At 43.0% G+C, this 25,083-nt stretch overlaps 1 protein-coding gene across 11 annotated transcripts in view; it reads right to left on the bottom strand.

The window, feature by feature from the left end:
- Positions 1–335: 335 nt before the first annotated feature.
- GNG7 (G protein subunit gamma 7) overlaps positions 336–25,083 on the bottom strand; it is a 130,427-nt gene continuing 105,679 nt past the window's right edge. For 5 of the 11 annotated variants that reach the window (XM_038383738.2, XM_038383749.2, XM_038383734.2 and 2 more), the window contains 2 exons: positions 9,203–9,321; positions 336–5,050 (listed from right to left, as the gene is read on the bottom strand). In XM_038383738.2, the coding sequence (XP_038239666.1) occupies positions 4,925–5,050; positions 9,203–9,283 (207 nt within the window). In that variant the 5' untranslated portion in view covers positions 9,284–9,321 and the 3' untranslated portion in view covers positions 336–4,924. Of the gene's footprint in view, positions 5,051–9,202; positions 9,322–14,301; positions 14,342–20,171; positions 20,768–25,083 lie in introns of those variants that run through there. The other 6 variants (XM_043502407.1, XM_043502408.1, XM_043502406.1 and 3 more) reach the window with 3 other exon arrangements.

Below are 25,083 nucleotides of genomic sequence, written 5' to 3'. Positions count from 1 at the left end.
TGGCACACAGCAGGGTGGCCTCACACAGCAGGGTAGCCTCCTGGCTACTTGCTAGCCAGCTGGAAGCCCTCCAACAGCAGGGGGAACAGACTGGCCTAGAGATTACATCCCTCACCTTTCTATTTTGGGCAACAGCTTCACCACATGCTAAAGAATCCTCAGACAAATTTGGGCATGTGTTTGCCACCCAAAAAGGTCTTTGTGGAGTAAATGCTGAGCTGGCACTGGCTGTCTGGCCACTGATTCAGCTCATAATAGAGGCACCACTACCTTCCTCCCCCCTTTACATTTTGGAGCACTTAAAAAGTCCTGAAAGTGTCTTTTTTTGGGGGGGGGGGCAAATGCACTAACAAAGTACAAGCAGCTACTGTAATTTGCACTTATATTTATGCTATACAAAAACATCTACAATATGATCACCCATTTACTCAGACAAGGAAAAACTAAAAAAGGTTGAGGATTTTTCCACCTAGAGGCAAGTCACCAGTTGAAGATACATCAGATACCCAAGTGGCAAGGCTCCTTCCAACCCTCCCGCCCCACTCGGAAATAGTTGTTCAGATCCAGCTGCCTTCTCCCCACCCACTCCCCTTATATAGTGCCAAGGACTTCCATTCGCCTCTAATCAGCATCTGTGGAGACCAAGGAGAGTCAGGGACTCTGGACAGCACAGGGCATGCACTTGTGAAAGGTTCATGAAAACGTGGTCTGGATCAGTGGGGCCTGAGCTGCCAGCTGCCCCCAGCTTCCCTCCTCCCCATATTCTTTGCATAACTCTTGTGGGGAAACCATAAAAACATCGACTGTATGAATCAAAGGAATTGGCTCTTGCTTGGCACATGGGTCCTGTCCCCTCTCCCCAACCTTCTCAAATTGTGTCCTGCACCAGAAGACCATTCCACCCCCAGCCCCATTCCACACAGATAATATGGCACAGTCTAAACTCCACTACAGGTTCATAGTGTAAAGGACCACCCTTCCCGGTTAACAAACCGGCTGGCATGTTAGAGGGATTCAGACAGAGGGAGATAAGGTAAAGGTGCTGAACTGGATATGCCAGGCAGAGAGAAAGAAAAGGAAGATCGACACCAATTTGCTAAACTATTAAGTGACCAGCTGGTGGAATTCAACAATAGAATGACTGTGGGGGAACCAAGTGTCTGGAGTTTATATGATTACTATAGACTAACCCTGCAGACATAGTACAGGGGGTGAGAGCTTGACCCAGGGACAATTCGAAAGAGCTTTGGGCAGGAGATGGCAGTGGCGTGGGACACGAAAGGCCTGCTGGAAGGGGAGAGAGGGATGGCATCAGCCTCAGAGGGGTAGGTTTTCGGAGACTCCTTAGGCTGTCCGAGCTAATGACACTGGCCTGTCCTTTGCTTGGGTCTGGAGTGGAGTAGAAGTGGATAGCTTCTGCAGTAACCTCTGCCACTAGCTTTCTCCTATGCACGTGAAGAACCCAGGTCTTCTGGCTGACCCGGAAATTCATGCATCTGCCTAGATTGCCCACCATAGCACCATGCACTGTTCTCTAATGTAAAGGAAGAATCAGCAATCTGGAGTAGAAAAATAAGGCTGGAACCACACTAGGTTAAGAACAGAAGGAATCCTTAATCTACAAGAGAAAGCCCCACTGGGGAGAAACCCAGACACCTCTTGGGACAGTGTTAATTTCCCACTACAGGAGTAACCTTCAACAGAGTTTTAAATCACATTGGACAAAAGAGAACAAAGGCATTGCTCGCCAATTTTATGGGAATAGCTCAGCCTACAGGAAACCCCAAAGGCAGCTGGCTGCCCCGGGAGAGGCCCATTGGGTTTCTTGGCTGACAGATCAAGTTTAACAATGTGCACTGGACGGCCTACAGCAAGCCAGCAGTTCACAGTGCAAAGGAGAGGAGTGGGAATGCCATGCCAGCCCAGAGGCATTTAATGAGCATGCCCTGGGGAAGGCTCATCAGAGGGAAGCAACACACTCCCCTCTGCCACCCACTTCCTGTGGCGCATAGGCAAAGGGCAGGAAGGGGAGCTGGCAACTAGTTTTGAGGCTGCTGGCTGATTTCAGGATTGGAACCCAGGGCCCTTGGAAAGGCCAGTGGAAGGTTGAAGCTCCCTCAGCTCAGCACAGGGCCCCAGAAAGCCAGGTGAAAGCGGCAGCCCGACGTACGGTATGTGCAGCAGTTTGCAGTAGTGTTTACAAATGTGATTGTTTTAAAACGGCAAATGATCATGTAATAAAAAGCTGCCGGCAAAATATCTGGAACCCACGAGATCAACAAAGCATGTCCCTCCTGCATAAGAGGTGCTCCCGTCCTGTCACCAGCCAGCCCTGTCAATCGGTTGCATGAGCAGGTAGAGTGGAGTGGCATTTAGGAGAGGCAGACTCAGATTATTAGGTCCCATCCCCCATCTGCAATCCCACTAGTAAATCTCACGCTGAATGGATAAAGATTGAGTGTTACTCCCCAAGCAGATAGGCACTGTGTGCGCACCGAGTTGGAAAGAATCTAAGCTAGGTTTCTGTCAAAGGGCCGGTGTCAATGACTCGGCTATTATCCCTATAGATTTTAGCCTGAATTGTGGCACTAGCTCCCCCTTCCCCCACCTTTCATTTCACCCAAAGTAACTGCTGTTGGATGGCATACCAGGATCACAAATCCGGACAGAGAGCACAGCCTGGGCTCCAGAACCGCCTTTGAAAGTATCACACGCTGCAACACTTTTCCCTTACAGGAGCACCAGGGAGGTAACCGGGGAGCAGTGCCTGCTTGCCTAGGCTGGGCTCAAGGCAGATCCCTGGTTGCTCATTTTACTAGTAGAAGGTGTGTACAGTCTCCATTATTGATATGCAAGTCTTCCCTCCCCCAGACTGCACCTCAGAAGAGCCCAAATCCTCAGAGTTCCCATGAAAGCTCAAACCCAAGTTCTCCTCTAGCTTTTCTTGTCTACAGCACAAAGATTGACCTGGCGACAGGAAGCATTCTCTGGCTTTGAGGGTACCAAAAGTGCAAAGCACTGGGCTTCTATTAAAGGCCTAGACATTTCAAACAGACCCAAAACACTGGGGAAACAGCTCAGTGTGGTAGGCTTCCTAGGATTCCATATTGGAGGCTTTTATCCTTCTCATCCTGAACACAATCTGGACCCAAATGTGGCAAGACTATGTACAAATGGACACCCTGTGAGTCAAGTAAAAACTATTAGTACTTGCACCTTGAATTTGCCAGTATTCAACTCCCATTTTACATCAGAAATGAGAAATTAGTAACTGTTCTGCTACCTCAGAAGCTTGCTCGTCCCTCAGAAGTGGGCCACTCCCCTACTTCTCCATGTTCTCCGTAGAAAGCTGGGTATTCTCTTGTAGGAAGAGATCTAGGCCTGACTGTTTAGATCAAGTGGACAGTATTGGACAGGTTCTCTTTAAGCTGGTACGCAAATCTGCGGCGGTGCCAGAGGACTGTTCAGAATTCTGCGTTCTTATAAAATGTTCCCAGGATGCACCCCATGGTAATAGATCTAACTACCAGGGAGAGGCAGCAGTACTTCCCTGAGCTCTGATCTTTCTTCCAAGCACCATCTGGGTTGCATTGCAGGGTGGGGGTGCTCAGAACCTGCATGCTGCAGCAAGGATCCACAAAGTAGATTAAAAGGCCCTGCGCTACCTTCAGTCCACCTAGGAGCTGTTATTACTGTCGCTTACATCCTGCAGCAGGTGACACTGCCCCTTGCCTGCTGCTGTGTCTCGAGTTTGTTCCCAAATGTGCAGTGCCCATAGTTATGTTGGTAAATGAAAAATTAGTTAATTTTCTTATTTCCAAGGGATGGGAACTGTTGGGAGTTAATACTTCTTCCTGACAGCCTTAAACCACCCCCCCACTCCCAATGAATAGGTTTGAATGCAACAGATCCACATTAATGACTAATGAGAGGGAAGGAGAGCTGGGAGGTTAATGGTGGCCAGTTCTAGTGTTTTGGACCTAGAATCTCTGAAAGGCCAGGATAAAAAAGTGTCAACAGGATACTGCAGAACAGAACGAATCCCACCACCCATCAGAAAAAGGCAGAACAAACCCAACTCAATGCCCTCAACATCGAAATTCTGCTAGGAAAATAGTGGTAACAACACACAGAACTAAAAATCCAAATTGTGACCGGAGGGTGTAAACACCCACATCTCCTTTGCCTTGGGCTAAGCACAACTTAAGGAGAGTCATTTCAGTTTTCATGGCTGATGGGTTACTCTGCGAAGTATACTCCCCACAATGGGATTCATTTGTAACAAATACCGTAAGATCATATGATGCTTCAGAACCACATGCCACATTTCATGGAGAGAGAAAGTTTCATGATTTCGTTACACATTACAATGCAGCTGCCAAACACTTTGCTCTCCCTCCCCCACCACTAATTCTGAATTTACTAATTTGTAATATCCACTTAATTTTTTTTTTTTTAAAATAAACAGCCACCACCACCACAAACAGCCTCCCCAAGAAACAGAGCAATCAGACTGAAATTCTTTGAATACGTCAGCTGGAATAACTAACAATCAAAAGTACACCCAAAGTTTTGCCCAAATACTTTAAAAAGGTCAAAACTCCATCTTTTTAAGAGGCCATGAATCCCATTGACAAATGCAGTTAAATTCTTGTTTCTCCCACCACCCTTGAAAACAGAATTAGCATTAATAATGTGCCCGCCCACCCCGATGGTTTTGTAAATTGGAACCCCTCTTAGTTTGCAAACCGCCCAGGAGCAGCTGAGCCCCTTCTGAACACTTCCAATTTGAGATTTTAAGTTCTATTTGAATCCAACATTTAGTGTTTATCCCTCTGCGCAGTTTTAAGTTTGGGACTTGGTTTAAATCGATACAGAATGGTGCCCTGCCTGAGAGAGAGTGTACACGCGAGAGCGAAGAAAGCTATAGGATGATACAAGGCTTTTTGTCCTTAAAAGGATTCTCCGAGGCGGGTACTCCAACCAGCAGTGGGTCATTCCTGGCATTTTGCTCACAGTAATTCATGAGTTCAGAAGATGCTTTGGAGACCTAAATGTTCAGAGAGAAAGAACAGATTTAGTGAGAAGAATGCCTTGGATATCCCCACAAACTCACCTCATGGCCAGCACTCAACGCACGCGGCCTGCACCAGACCAGCTGCTCTTAAACGTTTTTGAGTTATACAGATGTGCAGCAAGTGTTCTAAGGAGGGGACAGAGACTGGAATTTTAGGGGTGGTGAAGTTACAAGTCCAATGTTTCACAATGGGAACTCTACAAAACTGATCACCAGAAATAAAAAGGGGAAATGAGCATGGAAAGAAATGCTTAAGACTCAGGTATAAAAATAAACTGAAGCGCAAGGGAAAACTCTCTCTCTTTACTAGAATGAGAGCACTTTTAAAATTATATTCCCCCACCCCATAAGTAATTTCTGTCATCTTTCAGGACTTTAGGAGAGAATGCATGCCTGGAAGTGGTGATTCTCTGCTGCTAAAAATGGAGGTTTTGAAAACCACAGCACTGAAAGCATTAGAAGCTGTTACTTAGGCTCCTGCTTATTTTAGTTCAAAGATTTATTCTGAGAACTTGGAACCCAGAGTAACAACCCAACCAAGACACTAGATGGAAGGGGAGGCTAACTTGGATGCACCTTTTAGTAATTAGAAGCCTGGGATATGTGGTTAGGTTAGGTTTAAGTCAGGGAGGTTTTGCTAGCTTTGGAGACTGTACTTAACGCTGTATTCTTTGTTACTGATTTAACAGCTGGTTGTACATAAGGGCTAACACACAACATACAGAATCCTCATATCACAGGGAGGTCTCTTCTGGTCCCAGATGTGAATTATTCATATTTAATAGTTTTATTCTAGGTTTCTATTTCAGCATCAGATCCTGCCAATGCAAACCCTACCTGCAATCACAGACTTAAGAATGAAAAGACCTATTAAATTTAATTTCATCCCACACCCGTGGGTAGCACAGAATGGTCCTTTAATTTGCTTTCCAGTGCTTTGTCCACACCACGTACAATGACCCAAGCAAAGGGGCTTCCACTATTGCCCTTGGGAGAGGATTTCAGTCAATTACTCCCACCAGTGAGATCTATTAAAGTAAATAATGAGGAGGAGGAGAGACAGTCTACAAGATAACCTCACCCCAGGATGCAGTCAGGACACATCCTAGTACAGCCTGCAGAAAGAGAGCTTACATTGGAAGATTCAGCAATTTGGTGCATTTCAGTTTCTGAACCTTCTAGAAACAACGCAGTGTACAAAGAGCCAGAGGAAGGCTGGCCTGGTGCTGGAGGCACTGGGCTGGGATTCGGAAGATCTGGGTTCAGTTCTGGGCTCTGCCACAGACTGGGACTTTGGGCAACTCACTTAATCTGTGCCTCACTTCTCCCGCTATACTTTCTCCCACCCTCTGTCTTACTATAAGCTCTTGAGGGTAGGGACCATCACTGTTTATTTGCACAGCACCAGTATCCAGCCCTGGCTGAAGTCTCGGAGACTAGTGCAATAATACAAAAAGTACTGAAACCCTAGGAGTCATGGCAGGTTTCTAACACCAACTGTCACTAGCCACCCTGACCAAATATGTGGAGGGGACAGTAACTCTCTCTTCTGCAATCAGTGACAAGGTCAAACCTCCAGCTGAAACCAACTACTCACACATGAGGCTCTAAGGAACAGTAATGACTCCTAATTCCAGAGCAAAGGGAATGGAGAGAGATTATCTTGACAGGAGTCTGACAGTAGGTGCCCTGAAAGCCCTGGGAGTGATCCTAAACCTTTCAACTGATCTATAAACAGTTTAAGTGAACTGAATAAGGAGGAGGAAGAGTGACAACGGGGATACTACTTAGTCCTGCTACAAGTGCAGGGGACTGGACTAGATGACCTCTCGAGGTCCCTTCCAGTTCTATGATGCTGTGTGATATTCTGTACTAGAGGTGTGCAAATTATTGAGGCTGGATGCCACAGTGAGTTATTCCTGAACAGGAGAGACGTATGCAGTTGATCAGCATTGTGATGCACTGGGGGAGCATAAAACTTGCAGTGTCAGGTCCAGTTGAAGTCATTCATTGCCCAATTCTCTGAGTACCTAATCCTCCATCCTGCCATTCTCCTCTCCCAACTTGTTCAACAAACGTTGGCAGTGGAGTTTCAGAGGACTGGCATAAGGTTTGCATTTATTTTCACAGCTGACGATTTAGTAGTCACTCCTCTAGGAAGCCCACATTTTTCTCCCATAATAGAAACAGGAGTTCACCCACATTTATTTGCAATGCAGAGACACATTTCACTCATTTTAGCTGTGAAACATCCAGAGAAGAAAACGGAGGATGTAGAAGGGAAAAAAAGACATGGGGGAGGCATCTGACCCACTATCTCACAGGACCAGCAGATCGATTGCTTGGACAGGGCTTGGTTCGTGGCTTTAAAAACCAAACAAACTGAAGTTGACCTAGACAGCACATCTTCTCCATACAGGCTACATAGTGGTATGTTGCAGTCCCGTCGTCGTCGTTCTTTCCCCCAGCAAAAGCTCTACAATAAGCACAAAGGTAGGTAACTACACCCACACCCTTCTTGCTCTTCACCACACATAGTTTTGGATCTGAAAGTTAGAGATGCTTAGTAATACTTGGAGACTCAGCAATGTTTGTGCCAGGGAGACCTGTAATTTGTTGAGTCTTCCCCAAACTGGCCTCTCAGATCAGTGCATCACTGGAGTCTGGAAAGTAGTGCCCCTAAAAACAGCTACAAAACCTCAGGCTGGATTTAAAAAAGAAATTCCAAAGCAGTAGCAGCTCCCTCTGCCCATCAAAAGCTCAAGATGATGAATCTATCCCTGCAAGAGTTGCAGAAACTGACAGTCAAAGAAAACATTCTTCAACCAGGAAGCATTTAAATCTTAAACCAGGAGGAATTAATGTATATTTAACCAATATTTTAATTTTTGGATGGTGATGAAAGACACAGTAAAGGCTTTTTTTGCTCTGCTTGCTGACAGGAAGTGATTTTTCATGAACACTTCTCTGCAGTTACCCAGCCACCCACCCACCTTCTCTCCGTTCCCAGGGAGCTTCACTTTAAGCCACCGACAGCAGAAACATTACAACCTTCCTGCCCCTAAAAACCAGTGCATACAAAACAAGTCATTTTCCAGATTAGAGCAAAACTGCTGGCCTTCTGGACAAGTGCAGTTCTTCCAGGGCACAAGAGCCCAGGGTTCTAAGAATGACCTTGTGTGTCTTGTTCATTGGGGTGGAAAGGTCAGGAGATGATGGAGTTTGTAGGCAACGAGAAGGAATGACTGCCCAGTGGGGCCAGTTAGTACAAGATGCTAATGCACAAACTAGCACCCGTACCCTTCAGCAGAAGCTGTCCACTGAAAATCACATGCTCAATGGAGATACTGCAGCCTCCTGGAGGGCTGAGAGGAGCATGTATCCCAGAAGAGAGTAAAATACTTAAGGATCCACTCTCCGATTTTCAGGAGGCATGGCGGGTGTGAAAGAGGGCGCAGAGGACATATTCCCTGTTCCCAAAACATGCCATGATAAAAGGATGCCATGATAAAATGCCTGAAATCAGAGCGTAACATGCGTGTGTGTACAGAGATGTTGCATTTATTTTGTATTCTAAGACACAGCAACGAAAGAGAAGCAGCAGTACACCAGAGACCCGTTGGCAGAGGTTGTGAACTGTGTTCAGGCAGGGTAGGGAGAAATAAAAGTTGAGATGGTTTGTGGGGTACTCATTTAGGAAGCAAAATTCACTTAACAGGTGCTGCAAAAGCCAAGTCCACTAGAGAGATTACAGCAGCATGTGCCTCTGCTACAGGGTACTTTTAGTGCAGAGTTGAGAGAACTGGCTCTGCTCACAGCATGACCGTAAAGGTGACTGAATGGTTTTTCCAAACAAGTGTTAACAGAGCAGTCTATAAAGCATACAGCACTTTATGCAGAGGGGCAATATGCAGCCATTCCGAAACAGTGTCTGTCCACAGGAGTTAAAGGAAGCTTGATAGCAAATGGCGATGATTCAATAGCAACATGGAGAGGGCCTAATTTATGTTTTCATAGCCCATTCTGGCACAGGCTAACAAACGTACATAGAGGCCCTCTCTTCCCCTTCTCATAACTACTGAGAGAAAGGTTACTCGTGCGTGCTACTCCTGATCCCCTTCTCACCTTGATCCTCTCAATTCCAGCCTCGATACGGAGTTGCTCCACCAGCTTCCGGGCCTGTGCTATGTTGTTAGTCGTTGACATTGTCTGCCATCAGTTCTAGCCCCCAGCACTTGAGAACGCTACAACAAAGCAAAACAAGAGAGAAAGGTTGGATTTAAGAAGCAAAAAGGTTCACTCTGTGCTACATCCTCTCGGAAAGCTGGACAGGGAGAGTCCTAAAACAGCAGAATTTCATCTTCTTGTCCACTTCTTGTCTTCTTCACACTGAACCTAATGCAACATATAAGAGGTCACTGTTCAGAACTGCAACAAGACACCCATGTAACCATTCTGGAAGAGATCCCATGTAATATGTTGTGATTTTTTCCCAAGTTCCCTTTATTATATACCTTTTATTCAAGACATAATTCCTGTGCTCCTATTTATATATTATAAGGGTCTTTTCAGCGAGGGAGAAGCTTACTAACTACAGAGGAAAGTGAAAAGACTATACAGAAAGTGCTGCCAAATGCACAAATTAAACAGACTGAAAAATTAACAGGAATATTTTTCTGTTATCTTGGGTGAAAGATTTTTAGTTAGATGAGTCTCATTGTTTCCTGAGGTTCCCATTCTCCTTGTCTGTTTGTTGTATTTACCAGTTGTCTCACCTCATACTTAGACTGGAAGCTCTGAGGCAGTAACTGTTTCTCTGCTCTGTGTATATGGTGCCTTGCACAGTGTGGCCCTGATCCATGATTTTGGCCCCTTGACAATAGCACAATACAAAACAACATACATTACCACCACTACCACCTCACCCCTCGCAATTTTTCAATGGGTGTCTTTGAAAAGCAGAGTAAGATGCTCAAATGGCTCCATAAGGGAGAAGTCTCCGGTGGGATCTGAATTTAGATGGATAGTCAAGGAGCAGAGAAGACCCAAGGAGGTTCTTCCAGATTGCAGGAACAACAACAACAAAAAAAAGGCTCTCACACCAGAAAGGAGTCCAGTGCTAGACAAGGAGCAGAGAAGCCAGTCAGATGAGCTGATGCAAAGCAATTACAGGGATATTTAGAGCATGCGTCTCAGATGAGGTCTTGCAAAATAAGGACATGAGTGCACGTGAAAGCCAAGTGCACAAGAGCAGTGCCAGTGGAAATGACATGTTTCAGAAAAGGTGGCAGCATGGTTCAGAGTCACAGATAGCAACATGAAGGGATTTCATTGTCTGTTTTCTGAAGTATGACCTGCTCAGCTGCCCTGGATGGAGGGTCCAATGCAGAAGCGACCGAGACCTGGGTACCATCAATGCTGCAGAAAGTCAAATGCATTGGGGGACTCTGATGACATGGCAAGGCTCCACCACAACTCGCATTGTTTAGCTGTGCAGGGCAGACACAAGCAAGGTTCCAACCATGCGACCGCCTTGGATTTTAAGAAGGCTGTAGCCTGGCTCAGAACAAACATGATTCCAAGGGACTGCACAGCAAAGCTGAGGCAACAATTTAACACTGTCCAGGACTACTACATTCATCCCATGAATGAATATGCAGAGCAGAGGCCAGTAAAATTCAGGGCAATCAAAGCAGATAACTAAATGCCATTTCTTAATGGCCAGAAAGTAACAAAAACAATGTTGGGTGCGATCTACTTATCGGCAGGTTTATTCAAATTAAAATAAACCTCTGCTACTGCCATCCAACTCTGTTGCTGATGAGCAACTTGCAGTCCCCTGGTGTTCACTCATGGACGCAGCATGTGATATGCAGTAGTGTTACCCTCTGCCACAGTTTCAGCCTGACGAATTTGGCAAATTCTGCTCTCTGATACCAGCCACTGACCGGTCCCATAGGGTGCTGCTACATTTGTATTACAGAGGGGTCATCCGAAAGAGCCTCCTGGGCATCTCCTGACAGTGACTTACCCATGACCTGAAGGAAACTGTAGAGAACTGAGACAAGAGGGAAGGATGGTGTCAACGCTGCCTCCCCTCTTGCAACTCCTACGCCAATTGCCAAACCCCTGATAATTGCAATTGAACTTAAAATCAGACCAAGCACCAGGCTGGAGATGAACCACACTCCCAGATCTCTAGTCAGCCACATATGGGAATCCTGGTGTGCTAGCTTTAATCCACAATTTTTCCAACTCAGACAGCTTCAAAGCAGACACTAAACTGCTCTTTTTAAGAGGGAAAAACAGGCATCTGTCCTGCTTAAAAATATCTCTCTCAGTCTAAATATAGACATTAAAAGGGTGTATTCTAGACCAGAATGGCATGCTCTGGGCATGTTTTGTTTGGCAGAATTGTGCAATCCTCATTGAACTTTTAGATCCATGACAAATTCTACTCATGAATTTCATTTTGTAACATCGAATGCTGAAGAAAAACAAATGGTGTTTCAGCCAACATTACTAATTCTATTATTAGACTACTCCCTAACGCAGTAGGGAGGAGTTTATTTGGAAGTTTCCTTCCCTATACACTGGAACATGCTATCATTATCAGCGCAAGGTACCAACCCTTAACATACTGTTACTGGAGAATTTTTAGTCAACAACATTTTAAAAGGGCAGGCAAAGCTTTTTTTTTTTTTTTTTTTTTTTTTTTTTAAGCTGGTGGAGGCATGTCAGCTCATGTAGAATTTCTGGTTTCTCAAGAAAAGAAAAAGCTGCAGAGAGAAAATCCAGGTGGTTTACAACAGAAAGTAGGTCTTGCCCCCAAACTGGTGGCATCTGCAACTACTCAAATCCAAACTCAGATAACTTTGCAGATCAGGGCATAATGGTATCTGGAATTAAAAAGGGATAAGAGCCTACAAAAATCTTAATCAGCTGTCTCATCACACTACCCTCACGAGACCCAAATGTCACAATCTTAAAACCTTTGCTTCCCCATAGTACAATCTGCCTCCTTGAGATTGCCTATAAGGGTGCTTGGCACAGCTTTAACTTCTATGACTCAGCACTTTTCTAGACCCAGTCTGACTAAGGAGAGAGCGTGTGTAGGATGCTCCAAGATTTGATCTTTTCCCATGATAAAGCAACCACAGTTCCACCACCCTCTCACATGTACAGAGTTTTGAAAATAGTTGCTTTAAAAAGTAGTGTTTCTAGATTGCACCAGCATAAGCTGGTAGCTGCAAAGGGCAGCTTATCTTGAAAAAAGTTTGCTATTGTAGCGTGAAGAGCTACACAAGAACTGCTAGTCTCCCTAACAAATACCGACAAATTCAGAAGAGGAATGTCAGTGGCCTGTGATGTGACCTTGTATCATTTATAGGAAGCAAACTTATTTAGCACTGAGCTCTTATACTAAATTAAGCCAGTTAGGTATTAATTATTAGTACTACTACTGCCAACGTGTCTGTGGCATTAACAGTGCAAAAGGCAGGCTAGTTTTCCCCTGCCTCTTGCTGGTTTTAGTGCAGCCAACCGTGTGTCTGGATCAGTGATGTCTCATTTACATATCTAAAGAAAGTAAGTTATAGCCTGGTGAAATATCCTATTAGACAGCAGGACTATTATTAAAAAGGCAGCTACAGCGCAGTTCTTCCTACAGCATATGCAGTGGTATTAGGACCAGGGAAGAGAACTGGCAAGACCTTACTGCAAATAAAGTAGTCATATAGTCATTGTTAAAATATTAATTGTTCGTCTGGATAGGACTTATCACAGAGTTGGAGGGGGGAAATACAAGCAATTGGATGCCATTTATGTTTGCAACAGCAAAGTCACCTGTTTGTATCTTTACAGCTTTCTGTTTATGGAACACCACCGATGAATCAGCCAAAGCCTGTTTAATGAAATTATAGCAATATCCTGAGCAGTGCATTGTACTAAGAAGTGCAAGATAATGCACAAATTTGAGCTAATTTACATAACATTCAGCTTAGTTTCCAGATGAGGGACATAAATCTGACACAGCAAAGGACAGATATTGTCACCAGGCACCGCAGAGTTATCTGCCTCTCATGCTAGCTTTACAATTCTTAAGCCAATAGTCTAAACCTTTTGCAAAGGGTAAGAGTCCTTACTCCTCCCTTGCCCTGGCTTAAGAGGGTCTATCTGCAGTTACACACTATCCATCGACAGCAATAGTTTGCAACACAGAATTAATGAGTGCGTGTCCTTCACTTTTAACCCACAAATGATGTTTCATTTAGTCACTTCAAGAAGTGCAGAAGAAATCCCTCTAATGGTTAATTTGGGAAAAGCCCACAAATAACTCATTCTTTTGAAGGTAGGCAGATTTCCTTCCACTGCACTATACTATTTTTTGACAAAAAACTCCCCCAACTGATGGGTATAGTAATAGGACATACCAAACAAACAACATTAGAGAGCAACATACTCCACGTGCTACCGATTTCAAAGCAGAGCATCACTAAGAGCCATTGCTGGTATGTTTATTAGTTTTATTGCAACAAAAAGATGAGGTAGGCAAAACAGCCCTGCCCTAGAGTTTCCAATCCAAGTTTTAGTTGGGACACCAAGCAGGGAGGAAGGAATACGATCATAAGGATATTCTGCTTAGATAAGTTTCAGAGTAGCAGCCGTGTTAGTCTGTATTTGCAAAAAGAAAAGGAGTACTTGTGGCACCTTAGAGACTAACAAATTTATTAGAGCGTAAGCTTTCGTGAGCTACAGCTCACTTGATCGGATGCATTAGATAAGTGCATGAAGTAGTGGCCCATACCAACATCTGCATGCTTCTGTGATTTAATGGTTTGAGAAAGTGCAGCCTAAAGGCTCCCTTAAAATAAAGAATAGAGAGCAATATAAACCCATCTTTGAAACTATTCAACACCAGAAGGCAGCAGGCTAGGCATGAACTACGTTACTGTTACACTGTTGAGAAACTGATGCTGAAGATCATATTTCCCTGGGAATGTTCTTCTGGTAAGTCCCAAGTAGAGGAACAGTTGCTAAAGATGGAGAACACCCTAATGAACATGGTAAACCTTGCTTTGCTTATTCAAGCAATAAAGACACTGAAATAATAACTAGAAAAGGACATGAAAAAAAGAAGACCTGAAGAAGAGCTCTGTGTTGCTCGAAAGCTTGTCTCTCTCACCAACAGAAATTGGTTCAATAAAAGACGTTACCTCACCCACCTTGTCACTCTAGTATCCTGGGACCAACACGGCTACAACATTGCAAAAGAAAAATAAAGATCAAGCATCTTGAAGATAAATACAATGTATACAACAAAAGGACCCTATATATTTCTGCGCTGTGATGGCACCTTGCAGCGTTCTTATGGCTGGGCTGTGAAACGCTCCATGTTGCCTCGGTACACCCAGGAATGCAAGCTCAGAAACAGACTGGCATTTGAACCGAGTTAACTCATGTTTAAATGACAAGCCCTGTTTACAGTTATCATGGTAGAAGGATCATTTTTGCATGTCACTTTACACCACCTTTTTATTTTGCATCTTTTCTGCTTCACCTGTTTTTTCATAGTCTAACTGCATTCCTGTGAATGAAAGTAAATCCATATGGCTCTATGTGCAATGAAACCAGTTGCCTATTGTAATGGGATACAATTGCCATCTTAACAGGGATTATGCAGCTTCAGGGCTGAAAGGAGGATGCTGAGATATAATCTGCTCTGTTTTGGGGTGAGGGGGTTACAGTATCTTTGTAGTGTGAAATGTATAAGACAGAACTAAGACATGATTCCAACAGCAATAACCACGAATAGCAACATTTCAGTGCCCAAGAAACATAAGTCAGAGTAGAAACGATGCATTATATGCCACCAGTGATAAAATGTTTACAGATCAAACTACATTTCTATACAGCTTTTCAGCATAAAGGCTTCCAAAGTGCATAATAAAATAAATACTTACCATGTCTAGAGTACTTTGGAAACAAAAAGTGCTATGAAAATATCAACTAGACCTCACAAGATCACTGTCCAAGAGTCAAATTGGAAAAAAAAAAAAAAAAAAAAAAAGTGGGACAACTTCTCTACCTAAAATAATTCCAGAATAGCTGAATGGTTGGGCTAAAATGATCAAGGTAGCACAGTTGATAGTTACTGTACATTTATCATAATGAGGCTTCAGTGTTAACTAAGATTGTCTTGCTTTATCATCTGCAGAGTCAAAATGACAAGTATTGCATGATGTCACATTTGGAGAGTTTTCTTCACAGTCATAGAGGCTAGGAAGCGTTTTTAAAATGAGATTTTTTTTTTTAAATGAAAGCTTAAATTCTGCACAAACTAGCGGGGCCCAGAGAAGTGCTGGCAAAGCAACTACGCCAGCCCAGCCCAATGTTGCTCAGGTCTTGGTCAAATAGATGATAGCCCCATGTTTCAGCCGGGGAAACTGATGTACAGAAAAGGGACTTGTCCAAGGTCACACACAAAGTGACAGAGCATGGATTAGAAATCTGACGTTCCCTGGTTCCCAGTCCTGAATTCAGTTCACTGCCTTAATATATAGGGATTACAATCTACCACTGAAGTTCTCTGCAACGGAATGTGGCAGTTGCTTGACAGTGCAGATCAATAATTCACAACTGTCTGGACAAGATGACAGTGAAATTTATATACAGCAAGGAAGTCCAGGCCTAACATGCAGTGGGACAGATTGTGAATTAGTGTGATAGATCTTGGTGCTCTTTGTACTGACAAGGTGTGCAAGGCAAGCAGCGCTTCTAGTCAAAATAATGGTCTCTTGAGAAAGCTAGCACTTGTCTAAAGAAGAAAATCTACCCACAAAATGCCAAGGACCAGTCTGATTACTTTAGTAGCTTCGAAGAGTATTCCAGGTACTTATGATTGTTGTATTGTTTAAACAGACTGAGAAGCAGCCTGCCTTGTCAAAAGAGAGTAGTGAAGGAAATATGTCCACGCATAAGGGTATGGGAGCTTACAGTTGCATAGTAAAGGAGTTAAAACCTTTGCCTTGTTACAGAGCAGTTCTTACCGTAGTTTGACACGTCATATGAAACTACATCCGAAACGGAGGTGCTGTAAACATAAAAAATGTTGGTGACATTCACCAAGTAGGAATAGTAAGAACTATTGTTCCCCAGCAGCATTTGCAACCCAAACTCTACAGTGCTGAGCTCCTGCATGAGAGCCAGAAAGTGACTCAGCTAGTTTGACTATCCAAGCTGAGAACGAACGAACAAACGAATACACACACACACACACACACACACACACACGTGTAAGTCACATGCATAGTGAAAAACAAGTTAGATTTTTAAAAGCTGCGATGTTCTTCTGTAGCATGAATACTAACATTAGGTAGGAAATGGGCTTCAACTATGATTTTGTCACTTGAATCTGTCCCTTTATCTTTTGTTTTCTGGAGAACAGAGTGGCTACTTCTGGCTAGGAACATGGCATGAAAAGTGAAAGAACACAGTCTCCGTGTTCTTCAGTCATTAAAGCCTGATCCTGAAATCATTGAAGTCTGCAGGAACTGTGTATGTACAAAGGGAATATCAGGTAGATAAGGGTGCAAGACCGGCCCATAGTTTTTAGAGAGGGCATTCAAATAATTGTTCCCCTCCCACATCACCGCCATATAGACCTCCTTTACATACAAAACTAACTCAACCATGTTTGGTTTAGCTTGAGTTTTGGACTTGTATGAAAACTTCAGTTTACTAATGTTTACAATAGAGTTCCACTAAACTCACCACCACAGGTTGACAGTGCAGTGACCGAGCTTTGAACCCCCGAGATTGATGCCCCCTGTATCTGTTAACGCACTGTGGTCATGTATTAACAAAGAAGGGGTAGATAGTTACTATATCCAGTAGGACCATGGGTGCAAAATTACAATCCTAGTTTCACTTGGGATTATCTACAGATAATCTGACCAAAGAGTTGCTTTGTAATTCTCATCAGATCAGTGCAAAACATTTAGGACCCAACTCTGCAAAGGGTCAAGAGTCCTCAACTCCCATTTTATGAGCGTGGGCTCCAGTTTGCAGAAACCCAACTAGTTTTCCTTAATACGAGTATGCAAAGGGACTTTTTGAAGCTATGTGCCATCCTAATTTTTGTTAACTTTTTCCAGTTTCTGGGGTTTGACATCACTTCTTGGCATAAAACCACCAACTGGAGATCTGACATGCATAACAAAGGGTGACAGGCATTGTTCATGCCTTTAAGTGTTGATTGTGTAATTCTTCAAAGCCCAGATTCTTTTTGTTTTAAAAATACACATTTCTACCATCAGAATCTCCTCCCCATCCCTCAAAAGAGTAACCATTGAATATTTCTATTATATAAAACTACTTCAGATGCTACCTCTGGCCTTCGTGCACAACATGCACTGAACGTTTCCAAGTGCACTTAATACCTGTACTGTATCTGAATAAAATGTTCAGATCAGCCTCACCTGAAAGCTCAATATGTTCTGGTTCACTCAAGAAGGTACATTTTGAAGTACACTTGAGAAGCAAAAGGCCCCTCTACATTTTACTTTCACGGTCAGACGAAAGGGAAAATTAAATTTCACTGACCATTATCAGTTATCCTGCATTTAGCGTCCTTCTAAATTAACTTCATTTTCATTTCTAACCTAGCAATTGGAGTCATGGGGACGGGATGATGAAACTTCATCTCAAAGACCCAGCCAGTATTCTAAGCCTGGACAGCATTTCAGTGCAGGTGCATCAAGCCATCATTAAGATATGGAGGCATGAAATTGAGTATCTTGCTTCTCTTGTCAAGGGAACTACATGCCTTGTTATAATCTAGTACGCTTTACATGAAAAGGCTGACAAATGCAAAAATTCAACACAGCCTGTGGAAGAACTGGAACTCTGGGAGCTATGCTGCAGATCAAGATATCTAGGTGTTGTGTACACTAGACCGATTTTTCTGATTTCCCATCATTGCTACCACTGGAGGTGGCACTGATGAGAACATAGACAAGGTGCTGGCAGTCAGTGTGTTGTCTAGACCTGTTCTGGGGAGGGTTAGAGGACAGTTGTTAGAAGGCTGGCAGCCCCAGTTGACAGTAGCACTCCCACCAGCCAACGTTATCAAAAATAGTGTAGCTGCTAAAGGCGGGGAGCTTGTATGGACTCTCCTCTACGATTAGAAAGAACTTGGTGGGACCACAGGCAAGTTACTTAACCTGCCCAGGCCTGTTTCTTCATCTATAAAGTGGAAATAGAAATACCTGCCCATCTCATAGGGATATTGAGGGTTAGTTAAAATTTTTTAATGCACTAGGATGACAAAGCCATATTAACCCACCTTTGTAAAGCCCTCAGAGCTATGGAGAAAAGATGCTGTAGAGAAGGCCAATGATTTCTTACTGCTGATTCATTCTAAGTTTAGAGAAGAAATAACTGCTTAGGCATTTGTTGTTTGCTTCCAGACTTTATGGTCAGCCAGCAGCTGCTCACCTGGGCTCCTCTGCAGGAACAACTACAGCTGCTGGAGAAACAGCAGCAGCACTGGAAGTTAAATGAAAAGGAGCTTTGGAGGGAAAAGAGGAGGCCTAACAAACAAGTGTGCATTCCCTCGGCTGCATTGCATGGCTTCCAAGCTCAATTTCTAGTACAGCATTGTAAACAATTCAATGAGAAAGCTAGTATTTATTTCCACATCAGATAGACTTACATTGGAGATTTAGCCAAATAAGAAATCACTCAGCTACTGGAGCATACAGCAGTTATGCAACTCAGATTATTACAATGCATATGTGCTGCTCTTCCATTGACCCAACATGCACCCATTCAACACACATATTGCACCCACCGATAGCAGTCCCCTCTTGTTAAGCAAGCTAAAAAGGCTACTATAACTAGAAGTATGTGTGACCAGATCTGTAGTCTTAGCTGCATGGTAGCAGTGTGTTCCCAGGCTTTAAGAACATCTCAATTAGTTTCTTTGAAAAGGTGGAGGATAGTTAAATTGCCTCTCAAATTGAGATTGCCGGAATGTTTCAGGTAGCCAAGCTATAATACCGGTCACATTCCAGGACTGCTTTGCCAGACAAGTATTGAAAAAAGATTTCCGTTACCCTGGTAAATAATTGACTAAACGCGTCATTAGCAACTGGAAACCATGAACACAAAAGATAAAGCAGCTTGTTGCATAGCACGTGAAAGGATTGGATTACTGTTTCAGGACCTTTAAGAAGCCCAAATAAACTTTTAAAGATGTCATCCAGTAGATTTATAATGGATACGTAAACTCCCAGCGTGAAATCCTTTGGAAGAGGACCTTATGGAAGTATGTTTGAGCAAAGCATTTTTGATCCTATGATAGTTCATATCGGAATGAGGTTTAGGGTAATCTGATCCTCCCTCTTTTTCCCCAAGGAGAACATTTTTAAAATGTTGTGTACTTGGGAATACAATTTTAAAGAGAATAAAGAACACAAAACAGTCAGGATACCTGGGCTGTTCTCACATCTCTGCCACTGATTTGTGGTATGACCTTGGGCAAATAATTCTCCCACCCAACGTTCCTCACCTGTAAGTCAGGGATGATACCTTACAAGAATATAGATAGGTTTCAGAGTAGCAGCCGTGTTAGTCTGTATTCGCAAAAAGAAAAGGAGTACTTGTGGCACCTTAGAGACTAACAAATTTATTAGAGCATAAGCTTTCGTGAGCTACAGCTCACTTCATCCAAATGCATCCGATGAAGTGAGCTGTAGCTCACGAAAGCTTATGCTCTAATAAATTTGTTAGTCTCTAAGGTGCCACAAGTACTCCTTTTCTTTTTAAGAATATAGATAGAGGCACGAAAGAATATTTAGACATCTGTCTAGGAAGACCTTTCCTTTCTGTGTCATCTCTATTCATGACTCTGCAAAGAGGGATAGCTCAGTGGTTTGAGCATTGGCCTGCTAAACCCAGGGTCGTGAGTTCAATCCTTGAGGGGGCCATTTAGGGATCTGGGGCAAAAATTGGGGACTGGTCCTGCTTTGAGCAGGGGGTTAGACCTAGATGACCTCCTGAGGTCCCTTCCTACCCTGATATTCTATGAAGACTGTTCACATTCCATAGACCGTTCTGCTTTTGCTGAGAAAAAAGGTAGATGAGGTAATATCTTTTATTAGACTAACTTCTGTACCAGGTTTTCTAAATTTCCCATGTATGGGAGCATGTGATTTCTTATTTGAAGGGGTCCCTTCTGAAGTATGTAAGGTGCAAGAGATGGTTCTTTAGTTTTTTTGAAGTCCTCCTGCAGAGCTGTTCAGCATATTTGAAGTTGTATCGAGTGGTCAGAGGGTTACAGATGGTAAGTCCTCTGGGGATGATGTTTTGTTTCTTGCATCAGGAAGCAGATGTTTCTGTTTAGTCTGACTTCCTTCTTCATGTTGTGAAGTTTCCATTTTAAACAGCAAAATTCAACATCTTTCATGTTGTTTGCAGCACTGTAGCTGTGTCGGTCCCAGGATATGACACACACAAGGTAGGTGAGGTAATATATCTTATTACTACTACAAAGGCAGCCATTGAGAAAGATGGCAATCAATTAAATTAATAACGTATATGTAAATACAATGCAAGTATTGCACCAATAGAAGATATGACCTCACCTACCTTGTTTTTGATAACCTGGGACCAACAAGGCTACAACACGGCAAACTGCTTTCCATTCATGACTCAGCAAAGCGATGCAATTGGAAAGAAATCTCTTGCCTCATTCCCCCTTTGCCTAGGCAGGTTTTAACTCTTTGGGTCAGAGAAGGGAGATATGGAGTAGGAAGACAGTGCTTCTGCAGAGAAAACCGCCTGAGTTTCAGAAACCTTGCATTAGTACATGCAAAGTTAAAACACTCCTATATGTATATTCACGTGGTCATGTGAGCAATTACAGCACGATTAGAGTCATAAGCTTCAGAAAGTTAGGCAGCCTTGAAGTTCTCTGCCTATCTCCACATTCCTCCTCCAACAGCACAACACTCTGAAGACTTGAGAAAGGGAACAACCTACAGGTCATGATCACCCGGTCATTGAAAACTTGTGTTGAAGAGGTGATGTAAGCATAGGACACATGCTACAGCAACAAGGTAATAACACTTCCCACATAGCAGCAGCAGGACAGACCTGTGGAAAGAACAGCATTGCTGCACACTCCTGAATGCAAGCAAAATACTACGAAGGCAGCTGCTGGGAGAGAAGGCGATCAATGAAATTAAGAACGTGTATGCAAATACAACACAGGTATTGTACTAACTGGCAATGTTTGGAAATCTCTTTAAGGAAAGAAGTGTTGAAAGCAGTGAGGAAGGACTGCACAGTCTTGCAGCAACCAGGTAGTAAATCGAGAATGGGGGTGAGGGACAGAGCAGCAATAAATAAGAAGCAGGAATAGAGCAGGCAAGCAGAAAGAATTTTGATTTGGTGAGGGTTGCATGAATTCCAGGCAAAAGATAACGGCAAAACTGATCATGAAAAACAAAGAGCAAGTCCCAACAGCAAAGCTAGATTGAGTTGTGGGAAGGCCAGAATCCACTGTTTTCAATTAACAAAATATGCAGATCAGTTAACTGAAACCCATCTCTCACACAGGATATAAAACAATCTCATTGGTGTATAGAGGCATGTGATAGTCTGACACCACTGCCCCACAATCCAGTTCTTTTGATCTAATGACTGGCTAGCAAGTTAGCTGGAGAAATCCTTGCAGAAACGATCCCATGTAATTGTGACAGAAAATCAAGTTCCATCAATAAACCAAACAGAAAGTAAAGGCTCAAAATAAGGCTGATCTAAAAGCAGGTTTCTCTATTTAAAATAGATAAGTTCCCTTTAAAGGGTTCAAAAACCTAACAGTTTCTTCAGAGTTTAAGATATGATCAAATGCTTTGCACAATGTTTATTACTGCTTACACTCTAACATACATGTTGATTTGTGATCCATAAGTTGCAATGCAACAAACATTTGAAAAATGATATTTAGTCATGAAAAAACAAGAGTCCTCAAAGCCTGGGATCATTTCAAATTTGTTTGGTTTGTTATTGCCATAAACTATAGAGAATCCTCAGAGTTTCTCACTTCAGTTTCCCTATTCCCAAAGCAATTTTTCATGCCCAAGGTAGTTCACAATTCTAATGATTTTAGAGTTTATAGCAGAACGATTGCTTTGCTGAGTCACAAACAATGCAGGGATACTAGTGATTACTGCACTCAGCTGTGAGAAATCGTGACTCAGTACATTACAGTACTGGGGTGGAACACCAGTTTCAAAAAACACCCTCGGACTCTATCTTAATTGGGCTTTTAAGGATTATTTGCCCAGATTCATACTCCCGACTCCTTTCCATCAAAACACCCTGCCTGTCTGCATCCGATGAAGTGAGCTGTAGCTCACAAAAGCTTATGCTCTAATAAATTTGTTAGTCTCTAAGGTGCCACAAGTACTCCTTTTCTTTTTGCGAATACAGACTAACATGGCTGCTACTCTGAAACCTGTCTGAATATAGTCTTCAAAATTAGTTCAGGAGCGAGAGACCAGAGTTCAGTTCTCTGTTCAGTACTGTAACATCACTGTGGTGGAAAATGCATTAAGTGGCAAATTTTTCTGCCTATGTTGGAGTCTAGTTTTTCCATTCCTCCCCCAACATCAAGAGCATTGAAAGTGATGCATGATCCTCCTGCCAATCCTCCTGGCATTCTCTTGATGTAGTGCAGTGTTTAATATACAGCATGCAAATTAAGAGGATGAAGCTGCAACACTCAAAAGCATACACCAAAAAACTACAGAGAAACCTGACTTGTCCTGACATGTTTTTGTTTGCAAGGTATGAGGTGACATTCAAAGCAGTTTAATCATTTACCTTGTATAAAATGGAATGCTCAACAACAAATCCCTTTCTCTTCTATGCAATCAGTGCCACCTCCACCCTCCCACCCACAGGGTGCTCTCAAGCTTAAGGACAGGAAATATTACAGTAGGAAATAAATATGCATTGATCCCTCTGGTTTCGGAATTCTTCCCATACTTCTCATAGCTGGGAAGTAGCCACTCCTAGCTGGCTACATAAACAAGTTAACATCTGAGTTAACTGCTGAAGCTATGTTGGGGTTTTGTTTTTTTTAAATATTAAATAAAAAAACTTAATTCTGGTGTTGGATGTTTCTGAATGTCATGGACTTCAACATGCTACATGAAAAGCATCTCAAGAATGCATTTTGTGATGCTGAGGAAGCTTTGCTTTGGTTTCACATCCCAAATCTCTGAAACTGACTGAACTGTCTGCCACACATCCTACCATCAAGAGCTGATGGAACTGGCCAGGGCATAAGCTCAGCATTTGCACCCTGGGAAGTCTATTTATGAAGTAGATGTCTAGCGAAAGAGGTTTGAGAGAGAAGAACATACCGCTCCTTCAGGATCTCCTTTGGCTACTGCCTCTAATTTACTGCAATTTGTAAGCCAGCTGCTGCATGTAAGTATTACAGCAGAGTGTGTAATTCCACCTCAGGATAGGAAAACTGTTTAGTACAAAGAAAAGGAGCACTTGTGGCACCTTAGAGACTAACAAATTTATTTGAGCATAATGCATCTGATGAAGTGAGCTGTAGCTCACGAAAGCTTATGTTCAAATAAATTTGTCAGTCTCTAAGGTGCCACAAGTCCTCCTTTTCTTTTTGTGAATACAGACTAACACGGCTTGTACTCTGAAACCTATTTAGTACAGGTAAAACACTATTAGCAAGTTGTGGAGCTATGTACAAGACTCACACACTCAGAAAGACATAAAAGCCAGTCCCGCATGTGAACATCTTTCTGCATCAGTGACCTAGCACTGCTTTCATCATCAGCAATATAAAAGCAATCTTGTCTGGCAGTCTGAAGTAGGTTCTGTACTTCCTTTGTGCCCAGCAGGGGACAACCATCAGGGACTTACAGAAAAAGGGAAAAAGGGTACCTGCAAATTCAGCCCTGTTCCCTCCCTTTCCATCTCACATTCTAACTGCAGATACAAAGGGCACAAAGCTAAAAAGGCATCAAGACTATAGGGAAGCATATAGCTTAGTAGTTTAAAAGCTAGGATGGGGAAGCCTCTGACTCAGTGGCTAGTTAGGATCTGACACCTTGAAAAGACTAATTCTCATTTTAAAATATCTTAATTTTGCAGCGTTCAATACAGTATGTACATACCTTTGCCTTCTTAACACATCCTTAGGGCCAAGCTTTTCAATAGCAGAGCCCCCACAACCAGGGTCAGATTTTCAAGCGCTCAGCTCCCATTTAGATACAAATATAAGTGGATAGATTAGTTGAGCTCTTGAAAATTTGACCCTTATTAAGGGCCAAACAGGAGTTTAACTCTGGAAAATCTGCCCCATAGTTGAGGATGTGGGGCACTTGAAAGTCTGGCCCTGATTGCTGCTTGCTGGGACTTACTCTGAGGAATTTGAAAACCCTCTCACATCTAGGAATGGTTTCCTCAGAACATTGTTTAGAGCACATTATTCCTACCTACAATTCAAGCGAGGAGAAGGGTAGCACAGAGTGAACACAACGCTCCTTCCAGACAAAAACAAAACAAAAACAATCCACAGATCTATGGTTCAGGAAGAGCATATTTAACCACTGGATTCTGAAGTTCCTGTAGTTGTGTAGATACTAGAACAAGGAGTACTTGTGGCACCTTAGAGATTAAACAGTGTAGATACTGTGTCCTGCATCTCTTGAAAGATAGCCAAAGCAACAGGTTATCCACCAATCCTTCCCTATACACTACCACCACTCAGAATGACAGCATAGCTGCCTGCCTCAAATATTTACAAGACAATGGAGAGCCCTCAGATATCGACCCCAAACACACTGCCAGACTCATCCATTTCATCCTTGCCCATGACCATTTTAAATTCAACAACAAAACACTTTGTCCCAACCATGGGAACAGCCACCAGTACTAGGATGGTTCCCCAATATACCAGC

This window comes from Dermochelys coriacea, chromosome 25, assembly GCF_009764565.3.
Source record: "Dermochelys coriacea isolate rDerCor1 chromosome 25, rDerCor1.pri.v4, whole genome shotgun sequence".
Taxonomy (NCBI): Eukaryota; Metazoa; Chordata; order Testudines; family Dermochelyidae; genus Dermochelys; species Dermochelys coriacea.
Note: the sequence above shows the minus strand (reverse complement) of the source record. Positions and strands in the feature narration are given on the sequence as shown.